The 21,383-nt window shown below is 41.4% G+C and overlaps 1 protein-coding gene across 2 annotated transcripts in view; it reads right to left on the reverse strand.

Moving 5' to 3' along the window:
* The window catches only part of VWA8 (von Willebrand factor A domain containing 8), a 365,498-nt gene that overhangs the window by 2,836 nt on the left and 341,279 nt on the right, over positions 1 to 21,383 (reverse strand). For both annotated transcript variants that reach the window (XR_009611412.3, XM_060637082.3), the window contains exons 41-44: positions 18,846 to 18,971; positions 16,983 to 17,141; positions 3,088 to 3,186; positions 1,635 to 1,873 (exon numbers count right to left, since the gene is read on the reverse strand). Coding sequence is in view for 1 of the 2 variants with exons in the window: in XM_060637082.3 (XP_060493065.3) it covers positions 1,635 to 1,873; positions 3,088 to 3,186; positions 16,983 to 17,141; positions 18,846 to 18,971 (623 nt within the window). In the remaining variant the exon portion in view is untranslated. The remainder of the gene's footprint in view (positions 1 to 1,634; positions 1,874 to 3,087; positions 3,187 to 16,982; positions 17,142 to 18,845; positions 18,972 to 21,383) is intronic.

Raw genomic sequence — 21,383 nt, forward strand, 5'->3', positions numbered from 1 at the left:
ACATTATACAGCATGAAGTACACTCTGACTTATGCAATTGCAGCTTTGATGACACCAAGGTTATACAGGCTAATGATAATTTTTTTAAATGGCAATTTATCATCTGGAACAAAGGGCCATTTTTTGAAAGCAATGAAAGGACAAGACACAGTTCTATCCAAAAGAACGCCTTCTTTCACTGTGCTAACAAAGTTTGGTTTTGGAATGACATTTAATAAAAGTCAACCGTCCTGTGTAGTATCATACATTTGGCATGCCTGGTAGACCAGCTAATTCTGCAACGTATCTTTTGCCAGTGGATGTTGGACCATTTCCCTAGGAAACCACAAGGGTATTATTGTACTTTCTTAAGTATTCAAACAGGATCTGTTCACTAGAAAGACAAAATAGCTATTTCAGCTCAACCAGTATTTGTTGAACTTGCCGTCTGCTAAATACTGGGCTGGTCCTGAAGGAAATCTGGGTAGAAAAGGCACGGTTTGCATTCGAGGACATGGAAGTTCTAGAAGAGGCTAACGTATAAAACTGGGAAGAATGCAAAGTCAGTTGTAATAAAGTGACTGTAATTACATGATATTCAGGCTGTTCTTAACCTCACTTGGTGATCCTGCAGCAAGGCGAAGGGAATAGGAAAAGATGCCAGCTCTTTGGACACTAAAGCATTTTGTAGTGTATACAGGACTCTATACTTCAGAGTATGACAGGTAAGAGACAGGAATAATAAAAAGGTATGCATTCTAGGCAGGAAATTTATTTTTGGGGGTGGGAAAAATATACTTCCATTTGTGTTTTCTGCCTCATACAAATATTTCAAGCAAAGAAAAATCAGAAGTTCTTTCTGTTTATAATTCAAAAGAATAAACATTAGTATATTTGAGAAATGAAAGTGTTTCCAGATCTCTCCTTTTAGCTCATCCACAATGGTATTTGTTATCTGACCACACCTTCTCTACTAAATATTTAGCATGTTCAGTGTAGAATTTTACCACATATACTCTCTTACATTGTCTCCAAGTGCTTTACCTGCTTGTCCCCCCAGTAAAAAGGGATATACACACATACAAAGGGAGATATTTAAGAAGTGATATTTATCTACAATCTATGTATCTATATCCATGTATGTCTGTCCATGTATATTTATGTATATGTCTCGCTATATGTATGTGTATGTGTGTGTGTATGTGTGTGTATTTTATATATTATTTATATACAGGTTTTACAGACACAAACATATATATATGCAATCTCTTATGCTGGGAAAATAGATGTTTGCTAACTTTGAATATGATTTGAACATGAACTGATTAGAACTGAGCTTGAGACCTTGATGTTAAGTGAAAATATATAAAATACTGTCTAATTTATTTGTGGACAAATCAATTTGTTAATTATCCTATTGTTGGTCTAAACACACAATGGAAAACCGTTAATTTCAAATGATTACTGCTCATCCAAACATAAGCCGGAGCATTATATCCTTCCAACTGGACTATCAGCTCCATGACAGCAGCAACCCTACAGGCCATTCCTCCTTTTTCTCTTCCACTGCCCCGCCTGATGCCAATCCCGTGAAATGACATGCGCCAGGTAGGTCCCTATACCTGTCCTTTGCTGTATCCCGAGGAGACCCTTACCTGGTTGCTTGATCACCTAAAGATCCAATGAAAATGGCAAAAGCATTTACTTGAGGGTTGCTTGTCAGGATTTGGGCAAACTTGGCAGGATGTATTCCATATCGTGACAGGTTTGCGTCACTTAAGACGATGACAAAGTACTCGTCAGCTTCTTCTTTGACAATTTCCTTGATGGCATGTTCTGTCCCCTCTAACGTGTGGTCCCCACTCATGCAGAATTGAGCATGGGCATGCATTGTCTGGAGGTAAGAAATGTCGCACAAAAGCCACAGGTGAGAAACTTTTTAAGCCAACATAATGGTTTTTCTTTCTCTTTTTTTTTTTTTTTTAATTTTTTTTTTTTCTCAACGTTTTTTATTTATTTTTGGGACAGAGAGAGACAGAGCATGAACGGGGGAGGGGCAGAGAGAGAGGGAGACACAGAATCGGAAACAGGCTCCAGGCTCCGAGCCATCAGCCCAGAGCCTGACGCGGGGCTCGAACTCACGGACCACGAGATCGTGACCTGGCTGAAGTCGGACGCTTAACCGACTGCGCCACCCAGGCGCCCCTCATAATGGTTTTTCTATTGACCATGAGAATGCACAAATACCAATTATTCCATGTGAATAAGAAATCTCTGAGCAAGTTCTATTTCATTTGCACCTCAGAGTGACAACAGTACATGTGATATTTGTATGCGGTTAAGACTTTTGTTAGAAACATGAAATGTTCCCAAACTCTCCCAGTTGGCACTTACTCCTCAAACTCAAGCTGCCATTTAAAGTGAGAAAATGTAAGAAAACATAAAACTTGATATCACACACACACGCTGTGGTAGGCAGAATTCCAAGGTGGCCCCCAAGATTCCTGCCCCTGGTAAACACAGCCTGCATAGTCCTTTCCCCTTAAATGTGGGCAAGACCTGTGAATGGATGTGACACAAGAGAAAAATGAGAAATGGGTTGAATTTCTAATAAACAAAGTTGTAACACTAAACACTGTACTTACAACAATAGCAATGGAGGACATTTACTTTAACCTCATAAGGTGTGTGTGTTTCTATTGTAGATCTGAGTATGTGAAACTGAAGTTATCATTAGAAAATACTACGAAGTACATAAAACTGGGAGAGTACGCTGAAAGGGGTCATTCTTTTCCTTTTACTGAAATACTTAGGGACTGAGAAGAACTGTATAGGATTTAGGAGGGGGACTCAGGCTGTGGAATCCTGACATAATCTTGAGTACACTAAAAATATGTAGGGAAGAGAGTTTAAAATTTGTAGTGTGGAGAAGAGGATTTTAGGCACCAGGAGCGTTTTCTCAGTTTAAGGCTTGAATGCTTGTAAAACAGAAAGTCTTTTTCTTTCCTGTATCTGTTGCTGCTTCAGTGAATCTTTCCAGTCATCAGAAGATACTTTACCTAATCTGGTGGAAGTTTTCACAATATAGAGGTGATTTAATGTATTTACCTTCAGAATTTCTAGTCTTTGCTTATTGTCCTTGGGGATTTTGTTAATTGGAACCAGACCAATGTTGTAGCCATCTCCAGAGTGTCCAGCGATGTCATACTATAGATAAGAGAATCAGAGTTAGAAGCCTCTGCCCACTAGGGAATTGTCATCAGACCTTTTGGCCTCCAAATCTTTGGTCTGCCACCATACACAATTGCTCAACAGATGGCCATGGAGAAGTCCAGAGAGATGGATGTGTGCTTATCAACAAAGGCAGACAAATTCCAGGCTCCTTCATTTCTGGCTCATCCTCATGTGATTTCTGCCCTAGCAGGAGGGAGAAAGTATGATGGGGGCTTCATGGGCTACCAAGACTTCCATTCTTAACCATCAGGGGAGAGTTCAAAAAAAATCACACACATACACACGCACTGTGGTAGGCAGAGTACCAAGGTGGCCCCCAAGATTCCTGCCCGTTGGCATACGTGGCCTGCATAATCCTCTCCCCTTAAGTGTGAGCAGGACCTGTGAATAGGGTAGGATGTTTACTTGTGATTATGTTATGTGGCAAAGGGGATGTTGCAGATGTAAGGCCGCTAATCAGGTGACTCTGAGTTAATCAAAAGGGAGATTACCTGGGTGGGCCCAATTTAATCACATGAGCCCTAAAAAGCAGAGTTTTTCTGGATGGTAGTAGAAGGGGAAGACAGAGAGACTTGAAGTCTGGGGGGATGTGACATGTGGGAATTATCTGTGGCTGAGATGGAGGTGACTATGGGGTGAGGCCTTGAGAGTGGCATTTAGGAGGGACCCTGGCTGACAGCCAACATCAAAACAGGCACCTCAGTCCTATGACCACAAGGGACTGAATTCTGCCCAAATCCAAATGGGCTTGGAAGCAGAGCCTCTAGGTAAGAGTCCAGTCTGGCTCAGATCGCAATTTCAGCCTTATGAGACCCTAACCAGAGAACCCAGCTGAGCCTTCCTAGACCCCTAAACTATAGAACTAAGACCTAGTAAATGGGTATTGCTTTGAAAGGCTATGTATGCAGTAATTGGTTACACAGCAGTAGAAAACTAATACATAAACTTTTTTTTGAACACACAAAGTGAAATGTATTCACCATCGAAATTACAGTAAAGCACAAAAAAGAAAGTAAAAGTTAGTCATAATCCCATATTCAAAGCTAACATCTCTCAAAGTTTTGTAGAAGTTCTGAGGCTTTTATTTCCTCTCACTACATGTGAAAAAGGTTGCACATTTACACACACACACATCTACATCAACATAACTTCTAACTGCAATGGATAATATTGTTTTATAATCTGCTTTTCTACTTTATTTATTTTTTTAATTTTATTTTAAATTTTTTAAAATTTACATCCAAATTAGTTAGCATATAGTGCAACAATGATTTCAGGAGTAGATTCCTTAGTTCCCCTTACCCATTTAGCCCATCCCCTCTCCCACAACCTTTCTAGTAACTCTCAGTTTGTTCTCCATATTTATGAGTCTCTTCTGTTTTGTCCCCCTCCTTGTTTTCACATTAGTTTTGTTTCCCTTCCCTTATGTTCCTCTGTTTTGTCTCTTAAAGTCCTCATATGGGTGAAGTCATATGATTTTTGTCTTTCTCTGACTAATTTCACTTAGCATAATACCCTCCAGTTCCATCCACGTAGTTGCAAATGGCAAGATTTCATTCTTTTTGATTGCCGAGTAATACTCCATTGTATATATATACCACATCTTCTTTATCCATTCATCTATCGATGGACATTTGGGCTCTTTCCATACTTTGGCTATTGTTGATAGTGCTGCTATAAACATGGGGGTGCATGTGTCCCTTTGAAACAGCACACCTGTATCCCTTGGATAAATGCCTAGTAGTGCAATTGCTGGGTCGTAGGGTAGTTCTATTTTTAGTTTTTTGAGGAACCTCCATACTTTTTTCCAGAGTGGCTGCACCAGTGTGCATTCCCATACTTTATTTTTTTAATTAAAAAACATTTTTTAATGTTTATTTATTTTGAGAGAGAGAGAGAGAGAGAGAGAGAGATTGATTGAAGGAGAGGGGAAGGGGCAGAGAGAGAGAAGGAAACACAGAATCCAAAGCAGGCTCCAGGCTTGGAGCAATCAGCACAGAGCCCTACATGGGGCTCGAACTCATGGACCATGAGATCATGACCTGAGCTGAAGTTAGATGCTTAACCAACTGAGCCACCCAGGTGCCCCTCTGCTTTTCTACTTTAGTGTATGACATGTATTTTTAAAATTTAGGAACTACCTTTCTATTTCTCTATCTCACAATGCACATGAGAAAACTAGAGCTGAGTGTGGGGTGCAGCATTTGAATGGAATCTGGAAAGAAGTTTGGGACCTGAAGCAACCCCATAACTGGAGCAAGGTGGTTCTAACTATTGGGGTTTGCTCCCCAATTCCCTTCTCCCCTTCCACGTCCCTCTAAGAATTTTTGTGATTCTGATGTGAAAGTTAGAATAGATGTTAGGGTATCTGGGCAATTGGGGCATCTGGAAAGAAAATTCTGAGTGTGGGCCTGGGGCAAAAGATTTTCAGGAATATCTGGAATACTACTGAGGGACAAAATGCTTTAGAATCACTGCTTTCTATTCACCAACTGCCCATCAATCAACAGCTATCTTTTGAGCACCAACCATGTGCAAAACATGACTCTAGGTATTGTAGGGGAATGCACTTATTTCTTTTCATGTCTATTTCTTTTTAACTGTTGAGCTCTTTGAGGCCATATCTTATTCATCTTCAAATTTTAGTATCTGTGAGTGTGCCTGGTGTGTTTATGGCAAAAATGCAATCATGTTGGGGCAATAAGAAGCTTTCCTTTCCCATGTGGGCTACATTCTTTTGCAAATAAGCTGCTTGGAAGCTGGAATGCATTTTCCCACCTCCCACCCCCCATAGCCACCATGTGATAAATGGTGGTTAGCCCAAGCTGGCTGACCAAAAAGCCCATACAGTAACCAAAACCATTGTATTTAAAAATGAAAAGAAGTGGAAGAATTTCTGTTGAAATAATTTTTATGCGATGATAGGGAGCCAGGAGAGAAGCTGGGTTATTTGCAGAAGATCAGTTCCATTTTGGATGTGCTGAAATTATGCATCCAGGGAGGTATCAGAGTAGAAATGTATTTCATGGAGTCAGAGATGTGGTTGTCCCTGCCCAGGAGGGACACATGACTGCCAAGGGCAAATGCAGAGACAGAGAAGAGCAGAGGAACCCTTCACCTGAACTTTGAGGAGTATCCTCTTTGGTGGGTGGAAGAAGGACACAGAGCTGAGTGGGGAAGACAGGGGAGACAGCACTTGCCAAAGTAGGATAAGCGGATGGCCCTGGGGAATCTGTGTGGAGGGTCTCCGGAAGTGGTTGTGCAAGTGTGCTGAATCACACTAACGTCAGCCATCCCAGAGAATGGGGACTAGTGACCTCTGGGCCTCAGAATCAACAGACACCTTTGTGGGGACAAGGTTAGTGAAAAGTCTGTGGGATAAAAAGTAAAATGGAACAGCATCTAGAGGGGTGTTGGCGGGGAGGTGTCTGGGCATGTTACAGGTGGCAGAGAGGAGGCAGTCAGGAAGGAGATCATGGTCAGAGTCAGAGTGTCTAGTCTGGAGAAGGAAGGAGGACACTCCTTTTTCTGAGACTGAAAACGAGCAGAAAGAATGGGAATGGACAGAGATAAGTGTGTAATTGGAAGGGACAAGTGTACAAATGAAGGCCGATGTAAGATGCCTAAATATTTAAAACCTGTAAATCAGGATATAAATTGTTAAATAAAATATATTCTGTCCTCCTTTGATAAGTAAATACAGATTATAATGACCTGGAGAGCCAGGAGTCCTTGAAGTTCTGTGCAAGAACAGAATGGTGTGGGCAGCACCGGCCCCTGGCTTGCTATAGTCGGCTCTGTCCCATTTCCATGAGGCGCTTCACATATGTATGGGCACCCAGCCATCATATTCCTTCCTACAGTTGCCCGTTGGCCATACCTCAGACCTGGGTGTTTACACCATTGGCCAGTCTGCCCTATGAAGATGGGCATAAGAAAGGGGACCACATAGGAAGCAGGCTTGCGGGGTCATCAGAGGTTTCTTGGGGAGCCCAGAAACTGGGAACATGATCCAGAAACTGGCTTTAACCGAGTATACCCCCTTGGCCCCATAGGCTCTTTACCTCATGGGAGGGACATGGTTAGGGGAGGACCAGAGTGAGATCTTGGGTGTGGTTTTCAGATTTTTTAATTTATGCAAAAGATGATACAAAAGAATTGTAAGGGAAATTTACCAATACAATAAAAAGGCTTGATAATAAATGCTTTTTAAGAGGATGTAATAAATTCCATATGTGAAAAAAAAATCTCCTTGGATAGTTTGTTATCCATCTTATGAAAAGGTAACAGAATTTGAACCCTAAAAGCTGTACAGCTCTTGCCAATGGCAACTAGTAAAGTATTGGCTTCAGTAGATGTCTAAGGTCACCCACGTGTTCAGTGCTGGGCCGGGTATGGAGAAAGCCTGTCGGATTCCTCCATGAAGCATGCTCGAGGCCCTATCATGTCTCATCTGACAATGGTCACGGCCGGAACTATTTTAAGCCAAGAATAAAGTTCTCCTGAGAAGGTGCCAGGCAGACTGCTTTCGTTACGGGGCTGGTGAAGTAATCTGTTAAACAGGATCTTACACAGGAGGGGATAAGATCAGTTCCTTGAAACAGAAGTAGGTTTCTCCTTTTTTGGCTGAGGCAAGAGGGCTATAAATGTATTAAGCTTTTTCCTTCCCTTTAACTGGAGATGCAAAATCTTACTAATCAGATGACCATGGATGAGACTATATGAATACATCTTTGACCATATGGTCTGCTCACAGGGTTGACGTAACTGGTTACTGTGAGGAAAAAAGTTGATTATTACACAAATAGCAGTCAAATGAGCTCTTTCTCAAAAACAGATACTGGCTGATTAAAGGCTTCGGGAACATTTTAGTTACTATCCATCTATCATTCCCTGGACTGATTTACCTACCTACCTACCAACCACTTTATTTGTCCAGGAGAACAAAGCATACTATACTTTTTCATACAAGTGAGAGAAAGGTAAGTTGCCAATCTGCCTTTCTTCTCCCTCCCTTCTTCCCTTTCTTCCTTCTTCTGTTTTCTCCTTTTCCTCCTTCCTTTCTTTATTTGTAGTAAGGAAATTTCTATTTGCAGAACGATCTGCCTTTGTCTGTGCCTGGTTAGCATTGCAAAGGCTGAGAAGACACACCTAAGGGACAGGATGAGGCTTATAAAATGGTTTGCAGGCTCTGGTTTTCATTTTCCAGACAGGCTTGGGGATTATTCTGTGCCCAAAGTAAATAAAATGCTTGAGAGGAATCCAAAGCACATCCAAGTGTGGAACATTCCCTGGTGTTACTGTAGATCAGTGTAAGCTTCCATTAAAAACAATATTTCTATGTCATAATTATCTAGTATCTGCTATCCAAGGATCCCAACACGTTTTACAGGCAGAGATTTGCTAATCCTCAAAACGGGCTGGGCTAAAGGAGAAAAGCTACATAAACTCCTTCTTTTCCATTCTCTGATACTTAATCCTACTGTTCACCCAGTCTGGTTCGTTTCTGCTGTGACCACCGTCAAATCAGACTTGACAGGGTCTCAAGCATGCATCTGTGGAGGAATCACAAAGTCACTAAACAAGAGCCTCACTGTCATTACCAAACCACCTAACATTCAGATCATAACTTTTTTGAGCAGCTCAAAATTTTATGGTCACGAAAATGACCGCTTCTCACGGCCTCCCATAAGTCCTTGTGGGGTCTTGCACTGCAGCATAAACATAAATAATAAACCACAGTTGTAAGAAAAACTTTGACTATAGAAGATCAATTTTAATACTTCTTTGCTTTGGAAACTTGTTTAAATGCCCCCTTGCTGTATTTTCTTTTGAAAATCGCATTCACTTAGAGAAAGGTCTTACAAATGAAAACGAATGCTGAGTTTCAGTCTAAGACACAAAGATGTATTAGGAAATAAGAAGGCTGATTTGTGATAGGTTGCAAAGAAATGTCTGCTTAGAACAAAGAGCTATTGGTGTTTTTTTTTTTTTTAACAAGTGAGATTTATGTTTAGATTTCTGTGGGGAAGGATAATCATCTGCTAGTTAGGAAAGGCTATGCTTTATTGTGCATCCACATTATAACTAGGTATGAGACAATCGTCTGAGGCTATTTCTGAAGACTGATGATGTGTGAAATTTTAATCTCCTTCTACAAATCCAAGTACACCATTCTAAGGTGGCACCACTGACAGTGGGCAGCAAAGGATTAGAAGATGAATATGTGATCAAAAGAGTCAAGGGAAGTGCCAACAGAACCCCTAAGGTGTTAGTGAGCCGATAAGCTACAGTAGTAGCTAGCTAACCTTTCTTTGTATCTTAGAAGCCAATGTAAAAAGAATACTGTTCTGGGGCACCTAGGTGGCTCAGTTGGTGAAGTAGCCAACTCTTGATCTCGGCTCAGGTCATGATCCCATGGCTTGGTTCAAGAGTTCGAGCCCTGAGCTGTGCTCTGTGATGACCACATGGAGCCTGCTTAGGATTCTTTCTCTCCCCCTCTCTCTTGCTCTCTCTCAAAATACATAAACTTAACAAAAAAATAATGTTCTGAAGGTCAAGGATTCTAGGCTTAGCTCTGATATTAACAACCTCTTTGACCTAGCACAAGTCACTTAACTTTTGTAAATCTTGTTTCTATCTTGTAAATAATGCTGGCTTAAATGACCTCTAACATTATATGCTTAGAAGTCACTTAACCTCTCTGGCAAATAGGAATAATCTCTGTTTTATCTAACCTCACAGGGTCACTGAAAGTATAGGACAATACATTTAATGAGTATAATGTCAATGTTTGTACAGTTCTTCATGTCTCAACTCATCTTGATTCTCTTCACAGGATTTGTGGTGGGAATTATTTACCTCTTTTTACAAATGAAGAAATTAATGCTTGGAGAGGTCAACAGCCTTTCCTAAGCTCAGAGATGTAGTGTTGGCAGAGGTGGAAGCCAGACCCAGGTGCCCTGATTCTGTAGAGAAATAATCATTCCCTATCCCCCTCCCCAGTCTCTTTGGCCAGTACTTCCATAGCAACAACTGGGTCAATTCTGAATTCTTGTTTCACTGTGAATGGATTCAGAGAACTCTGTACCCCTTTCTTGGGTCTTATCTCCATGTACCAAGAAGAGTTTATTCAAAGCCTAAGCCTGATAAGATAAATGGTTTCCATTTCTAAATGTGTGAAACATTCCTGAGGCATGGGGAAAAGGTTAATTACAGACACAGAGCTAAGTTTTTGATAGAAGGAATCTTCCCAGCAGGTGCTAGTTTTGTGAATCATATCTTTTCACATCCTTCTGAGAATTAACCCAGCCTTTCTGACCAAGATATCTTTGAGAAAAGTTATGCCTACTATACCTCACTTGGACGAAGAAGTGCTAAGGGAAGGAAAATATAGAGTCTTTTATGTAAATGGTACATTTGCTCCTGAATTACAGCATTGTAAAAATACTGACTGGGCAGAAGTAAAATGGTTGCAAAAAACCGGGGATAAAACATCAACTTCTTAAGAAAGGGCCCGGAAGTAGGAGTCAGAAGTCCTGTTTTGTTTTGTTTTTTTCTACCGTGTAGCTGTGTGCCCTTGAGCAAAGCATGTTACCTCTCTGGATCCTGATTTTTCTCATCTGTAAAACAAAGAAGTTGGTGAAAATAATTGCCAAGACCATTCCTGCTCCTAAGGTTCTATGAAAAGTCAATGGTTCACTCTAGAAACAGACTGGAAAAGTCTGCTTCCCTTCTCATAGGAAAATCTGTGCCTTGCTTTCTCTTGTCAAAGGAATGAATCACCTAAATCTACCTGAGGATTGATGAAGTCTTTTCTAAAATGAAAGCTCTCAGAGTCTACAAGAAATAACAATCCAGTACTGGCTCTAGTGGAAGTCTTTCTCCAATGGAAACACTGCACAAAAGCCCAGATTATGAAACATCACACAAAATTAATATAAATGGAATTGTTTTGGTTTAATTGGAGATGGAAGGGGAAAGGGTAAAAAGTCCTGTCTGCTCGTCATCAAACCCCCAACACCCTTCAAGCATTCCTTGTTACACTGTTAGGAAACCATGGTCTTAAAATAGGAGTTATTCTCCACCAAAAAAAAAAAAAAAAAATTTGAACACTACTTTTCAAAGTCCCATTTCTCAAAAACTAAATAAATCTGTCTCTTTTCTGGACTCGCCACTTGAGTGCTCAGTGGAGAGACAGTCACCTAACTCTTGATGTTATGGAGTGCTTTGAAGAAAAAAAATAAAGGCATGAAGAGCTTTTGAAAAGGAGGTCTACTTTAGGGTTTTAGTAAAACATTCCCATGGGCTTGCAGAAATCACAAGGAACAAACAAGAAATCATGAGATGAAGGAAAAAATGTTCCTTGACTGAAATAAAATGGTTCGCACAACAGTTACCATTCCACTTTTCACTCCCGTGTTTCAGTGCTCTGTGAACATTAAAAATTTTGCTGCTTAAGACTAGAGGAGTTTATGATGATTATTAGCAAATAATGTCACTTTCATCTTAAGAGACCAGACTATATATGCTGCTTCTGCGAATAACTGAATTCTATTGGTAGACCAATTATGAGAAACTTTAAAAACTCCAGATGGCTTTGAAATGTGTCCTGCCACTGAACTACCTTTTCTTCTCAGTAATTCTTACTCAAGGGTCCCTGTGGTTTGGCATGGCTCATGCTAGGATGGAACAGAAAGTGGAGGCTGACTCCAAATGAGCCTCCTGGACCTGGACTGTAATGACCCAGAGCCTGGGAGCTGAGCCCAAGCCAAACAAGATACAACACAGATGCCAAAAGAGAGGTTTCGGGGAAGAGTCCAGATCACTGGGCCAGGTCGGTGGCTTCTGAAGGTTTCAAAGCAAATATAGACTAGACACCTTTACGAAGGAGGGATCCAACTGCAAGAAGACCATGCTAGAAGCCATCTGGAACTGCGGAGCAGGAAGTCTCAGAGCACATTGCCGAATTCCTAAAGATACCACACGCGATGCCATCCTGGGCTACGGAATATAAATTTTTCACTAGGAACTCCTAAAACTGTCATTTGTTCATGCATCATTTTATGTTTGCTGAGAAAATTACATACTTTCATTAGTTATTCCTAGTCCTTATGCGTCTCTCACAAATGGGAAAATGAAAGCACAGATAGAGTGAGTTGGACGTGACCAGATGGTGTACAGATACAGAACACAGTGAATGGAAGGCTGCCATTTGATGTACATGCGTCAAATATCTCTGAGAAGACACCACAAAAAAATCCACACCGGAGGGGTAAGTGGGAGCTGAGAGGGGTCAGAGGCTTACACAGAGGGCTTCACTTTCGCTCCTTTTTGAACCTTCTACACATTTACCCCAACGTATTTAATTAAACGCTCTCACAGAATGTCAGGTGGCTCCACCCCACTTTTTTCATATACTCTACAAAGGAGGCTGGAGAGACCCCAGCAGAGACTGGGTGGCCAGTGGCCACTCTAAACTCAGACATGTTGGCAGGGGTGGTGAGAACATTATACAAAGTTTCCAGTGCACCCAGTGCAGGGGAGAAGCTGTCGGGAGTTCTGGAAACATGGGGAATATTGGGATAAGGTAAGTGGCACCATGAGGAAATAGCCAGATGAATCCAGAATAAAGGACGTTCTGCAGAACAACTGTTCTGAACTCTCAAGAGCAAGCATCAGGACAAGCAAAGATGGTAGTGGCAGTGGATGTGACGTGGCCGCTCTGGGTGAAAAGAGGCTAACGAGACATTACAGCCAAAAATGAAGTGTGGATTTTGGATCCTGGATTGTGGCGGGGGGGGGGGGGGGGACCAATTAGAAAAGACACTTCCTGTGGTAAGCACTGAGTAATACATGGAGCTGTTGAATCATTATATTGTACACCTGGAACCAATATAACCCTGTATGTTAATTACTTCATTTAAAAAAAGACACCTTTGAGATAGTTGGGAAAAGTGAATTTGGACTAGACACTAGAAGATATTATGAAATTACTGACAATATTTTTAGATGTGATAATGGTATTGAGGTTGTGCTAGAGAATGTCCTGTTAGGAGAAGCATAATAAAATATTTAGTAGTAAAGCATTATGATTTATTTTTAAATGATTTAGAAGAAGGAAGACAGTGTATATTTAGAGAGAAACATAAAGCAAACAAGGGAAAATATTAACATTTGGCGAATCTAAGTAAAGGCATATGGGTGTTCATTTTACTTCTCTTTCAACTTTTCTGTAGGTTTCAATTTTTTCAGAATAAAAATGTTGGGATAAAAAGGGGAAATTTTAAAAACAAATCAAAATACCAAAAGGGAATAACAAACAGGAGAGGAGTGCTGTCTCCAACAGCCTTCTGACTTTGGGAAAAAGTCCTTAATGTTCCTGGGTCTCAGTTTCCTGTCTGAGGACTGGGGAGACTGAGTATTGACTTGTGAATTCTGAAGTCCATGGACATGGTAATGAATTTGCAGGAGCAGGACTCCTATGTTCTCCCCGTATCCTGTCCCTCCCCAGCCCTCGAGATACTCGCCCAAATGCCATTTTTCCTCACAGAGCTTGTTTTGTGAAATCTTGATGTCTTTTCTTGGAAAGATTTTAATGGAGTGGAGACTTTCTATGCTCTTAAAAAAGTTCTAAAGGAACTATAGTGAAGGTAGGGAGTATGTTTAGAAGTACAAAAAAATGCACAAAATCCATTTCATAAAAGTGCTATTAAGAATCTAATAGCATAGGGGTGTCTGGGTGGCTCAGTTGGTAGAGTGTCCGACTTAGGCTCAGGTCATGATCTTATATTCATGGGTTCAAGCCCTGCATCGGGCTCTGTGCTGACAGCTCAGAGCCTGGAGCCTGCTTCAGATTCTGTGTCTCCTTCTCTCTCTGCCCCTCCCCTGCTTGTGCTCTATCTCTCAAAAAAATAAAATAAAATATTAAAAAAAATTAAGAATCTAATAGCATAAAAAAACCAATAAAGATACTTCAAACCTTGAATAAAGCTTATCTTATCTTGGTGTCTTGCTATAATTTCTTGCTCTAAATATTGCCTGGATTTGTTAGTCATATATTACCATGGTTATCTTCTCAATATATCTGTGGTTTTACTAATAAAGACTGGGGAAATTATTTACACTATTGTGGGAATTCGAGACTATAAGCAAAATATGTGCTGAAGTGGGGTGTCTGGAGATGAGCATGCTTTCTATGTGCCTCTGTTACTGCACATCTCTCATTGAATGTTCTATCCGAATTGGTACTTTTTATGTGTCTCCCTCACTAGGCTATAAGCTCCAGGATGGCAGGGAACTCTGTACCTAGCAGAGTACTATCCTCTTAGCAAGTGCTCAATTTATGTTTGTAATTTTATTAAAATCCACTTATATGGCCACAATTGGGTTGTAACTGTCAATTAGAAACAAAACAAAACAACAGCTTGTGAAAGGCTGATTTTCCTTGATATTGTTTCTTTTTGGTGTGACATGTCCAGTCTCATTAATGTTGTCCCAAATGCCAGCCTTGTAACAGTGAGAACTGGAGAAATACCAATCTCTCTGTGCACTCCGCTGTGTGAGATGAAATGAAATAGTCAACACGCTTCCTGATAGTCACATCATCCACCTGCAGGCTGTTGGAATGGTTCTCAGATTTCCGTATTAGCTTTGCCACCTTCTACCTTCTGTCTAATTCTTTACACGGTCCTGGGGAGCTGAGTCAACCAATTTCTTGGTTAGCTCCTAAAAATGTTCCTAAAAACTTAGAAGAAGTAGTCTCACCTATCGGAGCAGTTCTGTTCTCAAAGGCATAAAAATCCTCTAACTGGAAATTTTATTCTAGATAATGTGAGTATGTATACCAATTTTAATAGTGATATGTTGGTTACCATCTATAATGGATCACAATTTCCATAGAAGTCAAAAGAAGCTAAGGAACGCTGACCTTCAAGACTCACAAAAGAGGCAGATGGGCTGATCCAAATATTAGTAGAACCCAAGGGTTTCAAAACATTCAATGAGACTTATGCTGATGTGATGGATAGATGTTTAACCATCTGCTGGTCATCCATGGTCCAAGTGATTTAGGAATTATACTCAAACTCCTACTAGACAAGATCTAAAATATTTTAAAATAAATATTTCCCAGAGACCCCTAAAACATAAAAAAACAAAAATTAAAACGAAGACACACTTACATCTGAAGGGAGGGAGGGTCAGGGGAAGGAAAAGGCTGAATACTAGTGCACAAGCCACAGGACATAAAGCTGCCAGAGTGGTCTTTGATTTTTGGCTTTGACCTTTCTGGCAACGGAAACCAAGAGGGAATCTTGAACAGTTCCATGGTTTTCACTAATCACAACCCTGTTCTTCATTCTGGGAGGGAAACAAAGCTGCTCCCTACCGTGAAAGTCTACATCCTATTTGTATTTGTATCCTGAACTTGTACAGAGCCTGGCAACCCACAGCACTCCCTGACCAAAGCTGCCTTTTCCTACCACTTAATTCTAAAAGGAATCTCTCACACAGAGCTTCATGCAAGGGACCCTGGGAGAGTTGGAGCTCAAAAACGGGCTTGAAGTAAATGCAATGATGGGTTACATTGATCTATTGCTTGCTGTGCATTCCGGCACAGATCTTTAAAGTAAAAAGATAATAGAGACCGTAATACACAGATAGTAATCCTCTACGTGGGATGTCAAGCTAAATAATGATCTACGATTGCCTATTTCTGAAGGACATGTTGGATCCTGCATATGATCTAGAATACCTATGGATAGACTGAGCACCCTCTATACATGTCTGCACATATACCATTTCTGCCCCCTGCACTTTTGATAATAATTACCCAGCATGTGACTGTGTTATTTGCTCTAGTAAAGGGCCAGAAGTGCAGGTGCTCCTGTGGCCGATTAAGAGTGGACCGATGGGCAACTTGGGCAGTCACATGGCTCTAGGGGATCCCCTTTCCACACTCAGGCCTCTGAAGGAGGGTGCAGCAAAATGGACACAGTTGGAACGGGCAACTGCATTTCTCCCAGGGTTGCTGTCTTCATTCCCAGTGGAGGGTCATCTATTACTGTTTAATCTTCGCGCACATGGAAAGGGAAAGCAAGGCTGAGAATAGTGCTCTTTGAGGGTGTCCTCAACCCTTGGGAAGGCTGTCTGCTCAGTGATGGGGACGAATGGGCTGTGGAGGAAACTGGGATGAGGATGGCGGTTCTAGAAATTTGTGGAAGAGATCTGTGGTATTTCTAAAAAAATTTTTTTTAACGCTTATTTATTTTTGAGACAGAGAGACAGAGCATGAACAGGGGAGGGGCAGAGAGAGAGGGAGACAAAGAATCTGAAACAGGCTCTGGGCTCTGAGCTGTCAGCACAGAGCCCGACGTGGGGCTCGAACTCATAGACTGCGAGATCATGACCTGAGCCGAAGTCAGATGCTTAACCGACCGAGCCACCCAGGCGCCCCGATCTGTGGTATTTCTAAATGCCTGCTTATTGCCCCTAACATTATGGCTAACATCACACACTGGCAAAGTGCAGTGCTTTCTTCTGATAATGGGTTCTTTGAATTCTGGTATTATCGTTTTCTGATGGTTAGGGCACAGGAAACAAAAGGCTCTCTTCCTCCATGCTGATAAGTGACCTGATGAGGAGATGAAGATTTTTGTTCACTCCGGTGGAGCCTGCATCCCCCTTTCCACCACCGTGCCCTAACCCGGAGTGACCCGTGGGCATAAGTGGTCAGTGGCGCCCCTCATCATCCTCAGTTCATGCCATACCTTGAACTTCTCTTCATAGTTCTCGAAGGCTTCCATGACCATACACACGGCCTCCATTGAACGCTCCAGCCGGCCATCCACCCCGTTAAAGCGGTACATGCTGCCAGACACATCCACCACCAGGCGCAGGCGCTTGGGTTTCTGTTGGGGGCTGCCCAGCTGAGGGAGGAACAACAGAAAAGCCTCGTGAGCCAGGAAACCACCCCTGGTTGGAGTTCTGAGGGTCCCACACCGGCCCCGGTGTGCCGGCCATGAGGCAGGCAGATCAGCTGGAGGCTGGGTGTGGCTCGAGGCTGTCCTGGCAGGTGGAAAGGACTGTATTTCAGTAGATGGAATTTCACATTTGTGCTGGGGCCATATGGGAGAGATTTTCCTTTAGAATATGGGCCTTCCAAGGCCTAACCTAGTCTAGTAAAACTGCCTTGCTGAGGCTGTTATTCTTAAAAATAATAATCTGGAAAGATACAAACCCCAACATGTCATTTTCATGTCATGCCTCGGAGTCAGTTACACTAGCAAGATTGAGTTGTTTTGGAAGGCCACGTTGATTCTGCTAGTGCCTTTTATGTAGTGTCCTGCAAATCATTTTCCACATAGCCTGTGAGAAATGTTAGATTCCTAAAACAAGGTTCTGTGAGAGGGCGTCTGGCAAAGAACAGAGGGAATAGATTTCATCAGTGTCTTTTGTCATTACAAGCTTTCGGTTTCTGCTTCCTTCCAGTCGCTGCATTTCTACTTCTCTTTCCTTTTCTTGGCAGTTAAAGCATGCAAGTGGCATCTAACTGCTATTTAGCAACAACTGTCAATTAAAACATAAAACTCCTTTAAGTTTCAGTTTGATTGTGGACTCATGCCTGCCAATTTGCAGAATTAAACACAAAAGTACGTTTGTCAGTTTTACTTATAGGAAAAAAGGAAGAAGAAAAGTTCCAGATTATTCTGTTATTATATGCTTGCTGTCAGGTATGAAGGCTAATGAGCAGAATCAGTAATTTCAAAAGATTGTGTGGGTATTGGAGTGCAGTGATTTCAGACAGAATTCAGTATATTTCTTAAAAACTTGTGTCTGCCTAAATTAAGAACAGAGCCACATATGATTCCATGACCACTCACAATTCAGATATATCTAAAAACACATTTGTTGACCGCAATGAGTCAGTATAGAAAGTAGTTGTTGACTCATGCCAATGACACAGAAGTGAGTACTGCCCAAATTACCAAAAGATCCTCTCTGAATAAACATTTAAATGGAGTAAGTGACTGCTTTTCCCCACCAGTCACTGCACCCCCAGCTCTCAGTGGCTACTCAGCAATTTTGGTTATTCAGGAATACAGGAAGCCACGGGGCCCTCCAAGAGACTCAGTATTTCAACTGCTGCCATTTTTTTTTTTTTTTTTTTTTTTGCCATGGGACTGCAAACACTTTAATATTATGGCTGTCTAAAGCTTTACATGCTACAATTGGAATTATTTAAGAGAGAATTTCTTATTTTCTAAAATTTTCTTCAGTTTTGGGATGGGCACAGATCTTTGAAGTAACAGGATAGCAGAAAACCACCAAGAGTGTTCCAGGGCTTTTACTCGCACAGTCCTCCAGGATTCATGGACTCTGAGTGTCTTCAGTTTCCCCTCCCCCCAGAGGCACCCTGCTCTGTGTCCTGGGAGCTGATCTGCAGGGACAAGCATCAGCCTCTTGCTCAGCTGCAAGCTTCTGGTGGATTCTGCTGGTGGGAGGCCCTGGCAGGAGACCAGATTGCCATATTCAGGGTTTATGGTGTTTTGATAAAGATGGCAACTCTGGAAAGCATTTGTCTGTAAAGAAGACTGAACTTTACCTGAGGCTACTAGTTCACCATTACTTACTTGTGGTTCCAGCTCACCCCGGCGTTTGTAGATGGCTTTTTCTCCAGTGAGCCCATCGATGATCTTGGCATCATCTAGTTCCCCCATAGCTTGGTGTCTTAGCCACTGTCTTTCTTTACCTTTAGCCTACAACGACATGCACACACACAACTCCTTATTTTAATTACTTCTGCAGGGTACGTGACACATTTTCTGCATGATAAACAGGAAACACACACAGGATCTTTTTAAATAAGTGATGGTTCTGCATGAACACAGTTTCACAAATGGACTGGTCTCCGCTCTGCTGACAAAGAATGCCCTCTGTGTAGATTTTGTCAATTTTAATTGTTTTAACACATGGAATGATAAAATGAACTCAATGCACATACGAATGGGAAAACAGTATGCAAATGGGCCCCTGGAGAGCTGTGCAAAATCCAGAAATGTAGTAGTGGCGATGCATTTCTTAAGCATTTTCTGTCACGGTACACCTAGCAGATTTCTTAGGTAACAAAATAATCAGCTTGAACTTGTTAACAATGACTGCAAGCGCAGAGAAAATGTGATCTTCAGAACTCTTCCTTTTAGAAGAGAAGTTGATACTTGAGCTCTCTGTGACTTAGCGTGCAAGTGGAAACAGCTGAAAACAATAGTTCATGAACATGTTGTGTCCCCCATGTCTCCCTGATCAGAAATCTTCTGAATTACTTTCCCAAAGGTATTTCCACGTAATACTTTCCCACAATAACTTATAACTATGCCAGGGGGACCGAGAAGGTAGTTAAACAATAAAGAATGACAATATCCCAATCAAGACATAGATAGGTTTATTACAGCCAAGGACTTTATTTACATTAAGAAGTGGGAAGAATACCAAAAAAAAAAAAAAAAAAAAAAAAAAAAAATCGAACTACCCTATGACCCAGCAATTGCACTACTAGGTATTTATCTAAGGGATATAGGTGTGCTGTTTAGAAGGGGCACATGCACCCCAATGTTTATAGCAATGCTATCGACAATAGTCAAAGTATGGAAGGAGCCCAAATGTCCATCGACAGATGAATGGATAAAGAAGATGTGGTGTGTGTGTGTGTGTGTGTGTGTGTGTATACACACACATATACACAATGGAGTATTACTCAGCAATCAAAAAGAATGAAATCTTGTCATTTGCAACTATGTGGATGGAACTAGAGGGTAATATGCTAAGTGAAATTAGTGAGAGAAAGACAAATATCATATGACTTCACTCATGAGGACTTTAAGATACAAAATAGATGAACATAAGGGAAGGGAAGAAAAAAATAATACAAAAGCAGGGAGGGGGACAAAACAGAAGAGACTCATAAATATGGAGAACAAACTGAGGGTTACTGGAGGGGCTGTGGGAGGGGGAATGGGCTAAATGGGTCAGGGGCATTAAGGAATCTACTCCTAAAATCCTTTTTGCACTATATGCTAACTAACTTGGGTGTAAATTAAAAAAAATAAGTAAATGAAAAAAAAAAGAAGTGGGAAGAATATCTGAAATATTTTTATGTGTGCAAATGCGAGTAGTAGTTAAGATCATGTGCTCTGGAGTCAGATAGCCTGGTTCCGATCCTCCCTTCCCCATGCTCAGATATCTGACCTCAAGCAAGTTACTTAGCCTGTCTGCATGTCAGTGTCCTCAGCTCTAAAATAAAGATAACACTAGTTCCTACTTTGAGTGATTGTGAAGAGTAAATGAGATACTACATGGAACTGGTTGAGAAAGAGCCTGGCAATCTATGTCAGCTGGTATCATCATCATCATCGCCATTATCATCAAGTGAGACACGTTAGGGACAACTAAGTGCACGTTAACTTAAGCATACTTCCATCACGGTTTCATTGGGAGTGCCTGTATGACAGTACCGTCATTGAAAATACAAAGCCACGGGGCGCCTGGGTGGCTCAGTCGGTTGGGCGTCCAACTTCGGCTCAGGTCATGATCTCGCGGTCCGTGAGTTCGAGCCCCGCGTCGGGCTCTGTGCTGACAGCTCAGAGCCTGGAGCCTGTTTCAGATTCTGTGTCTCCCTCTCTCTCTGACCCTCCCCCGTTTATGCTCTGTCTCTCTCTGTCTCAAAAATAAATAAACGTTAAAAAAAAAAAAAAAGAAAGAAAATACAAAGCCAAGCTTTAGGCAGGCTTCTTTAGGCATAGACCAACCACTACACAAAGAAGCTCCACACAGTTTTACTCTAGGCAGGGCTATATAATATTAATTTCTTGTTCCTGATAGCCTTGCTGCAAACAAGGGCAAAATTCCCTCATTTGAATACAAATATATTAATGTGAATGTGAAACAAAGAGAGAGAAAGTCCTAAGCAGCATAAAGTCACCACCATTTGGTGGGCAGTTAATTCCAGGAATTATCTTACGTGTGCCCCTCGGGACTATGTTTTTTTTCTAATGTGTGTTCTTGGTAAGAACCCCATGATCTTATAGGAAAATGGGATTCCTTGGAGTATAGTTCAACGTGCTCATGCAACTCTGTGAGATACACAGCTATAGGTGGTAGGAGGAAGGGGTGAA

This window comes from Panthera onca, chromosome A1 (assembly GCF_046562875.1).
Source record: "Panthera onca isolate mPanOnc1 chromosome A1, mPanOnc1 haplotype 2, whole genome shotgun sequence".
Lineage (NCBI taxonomy): Eukaryota > Metazoa > Chordata > Mammalia > Carnivora > Felidae > Panthera > Panthera onca.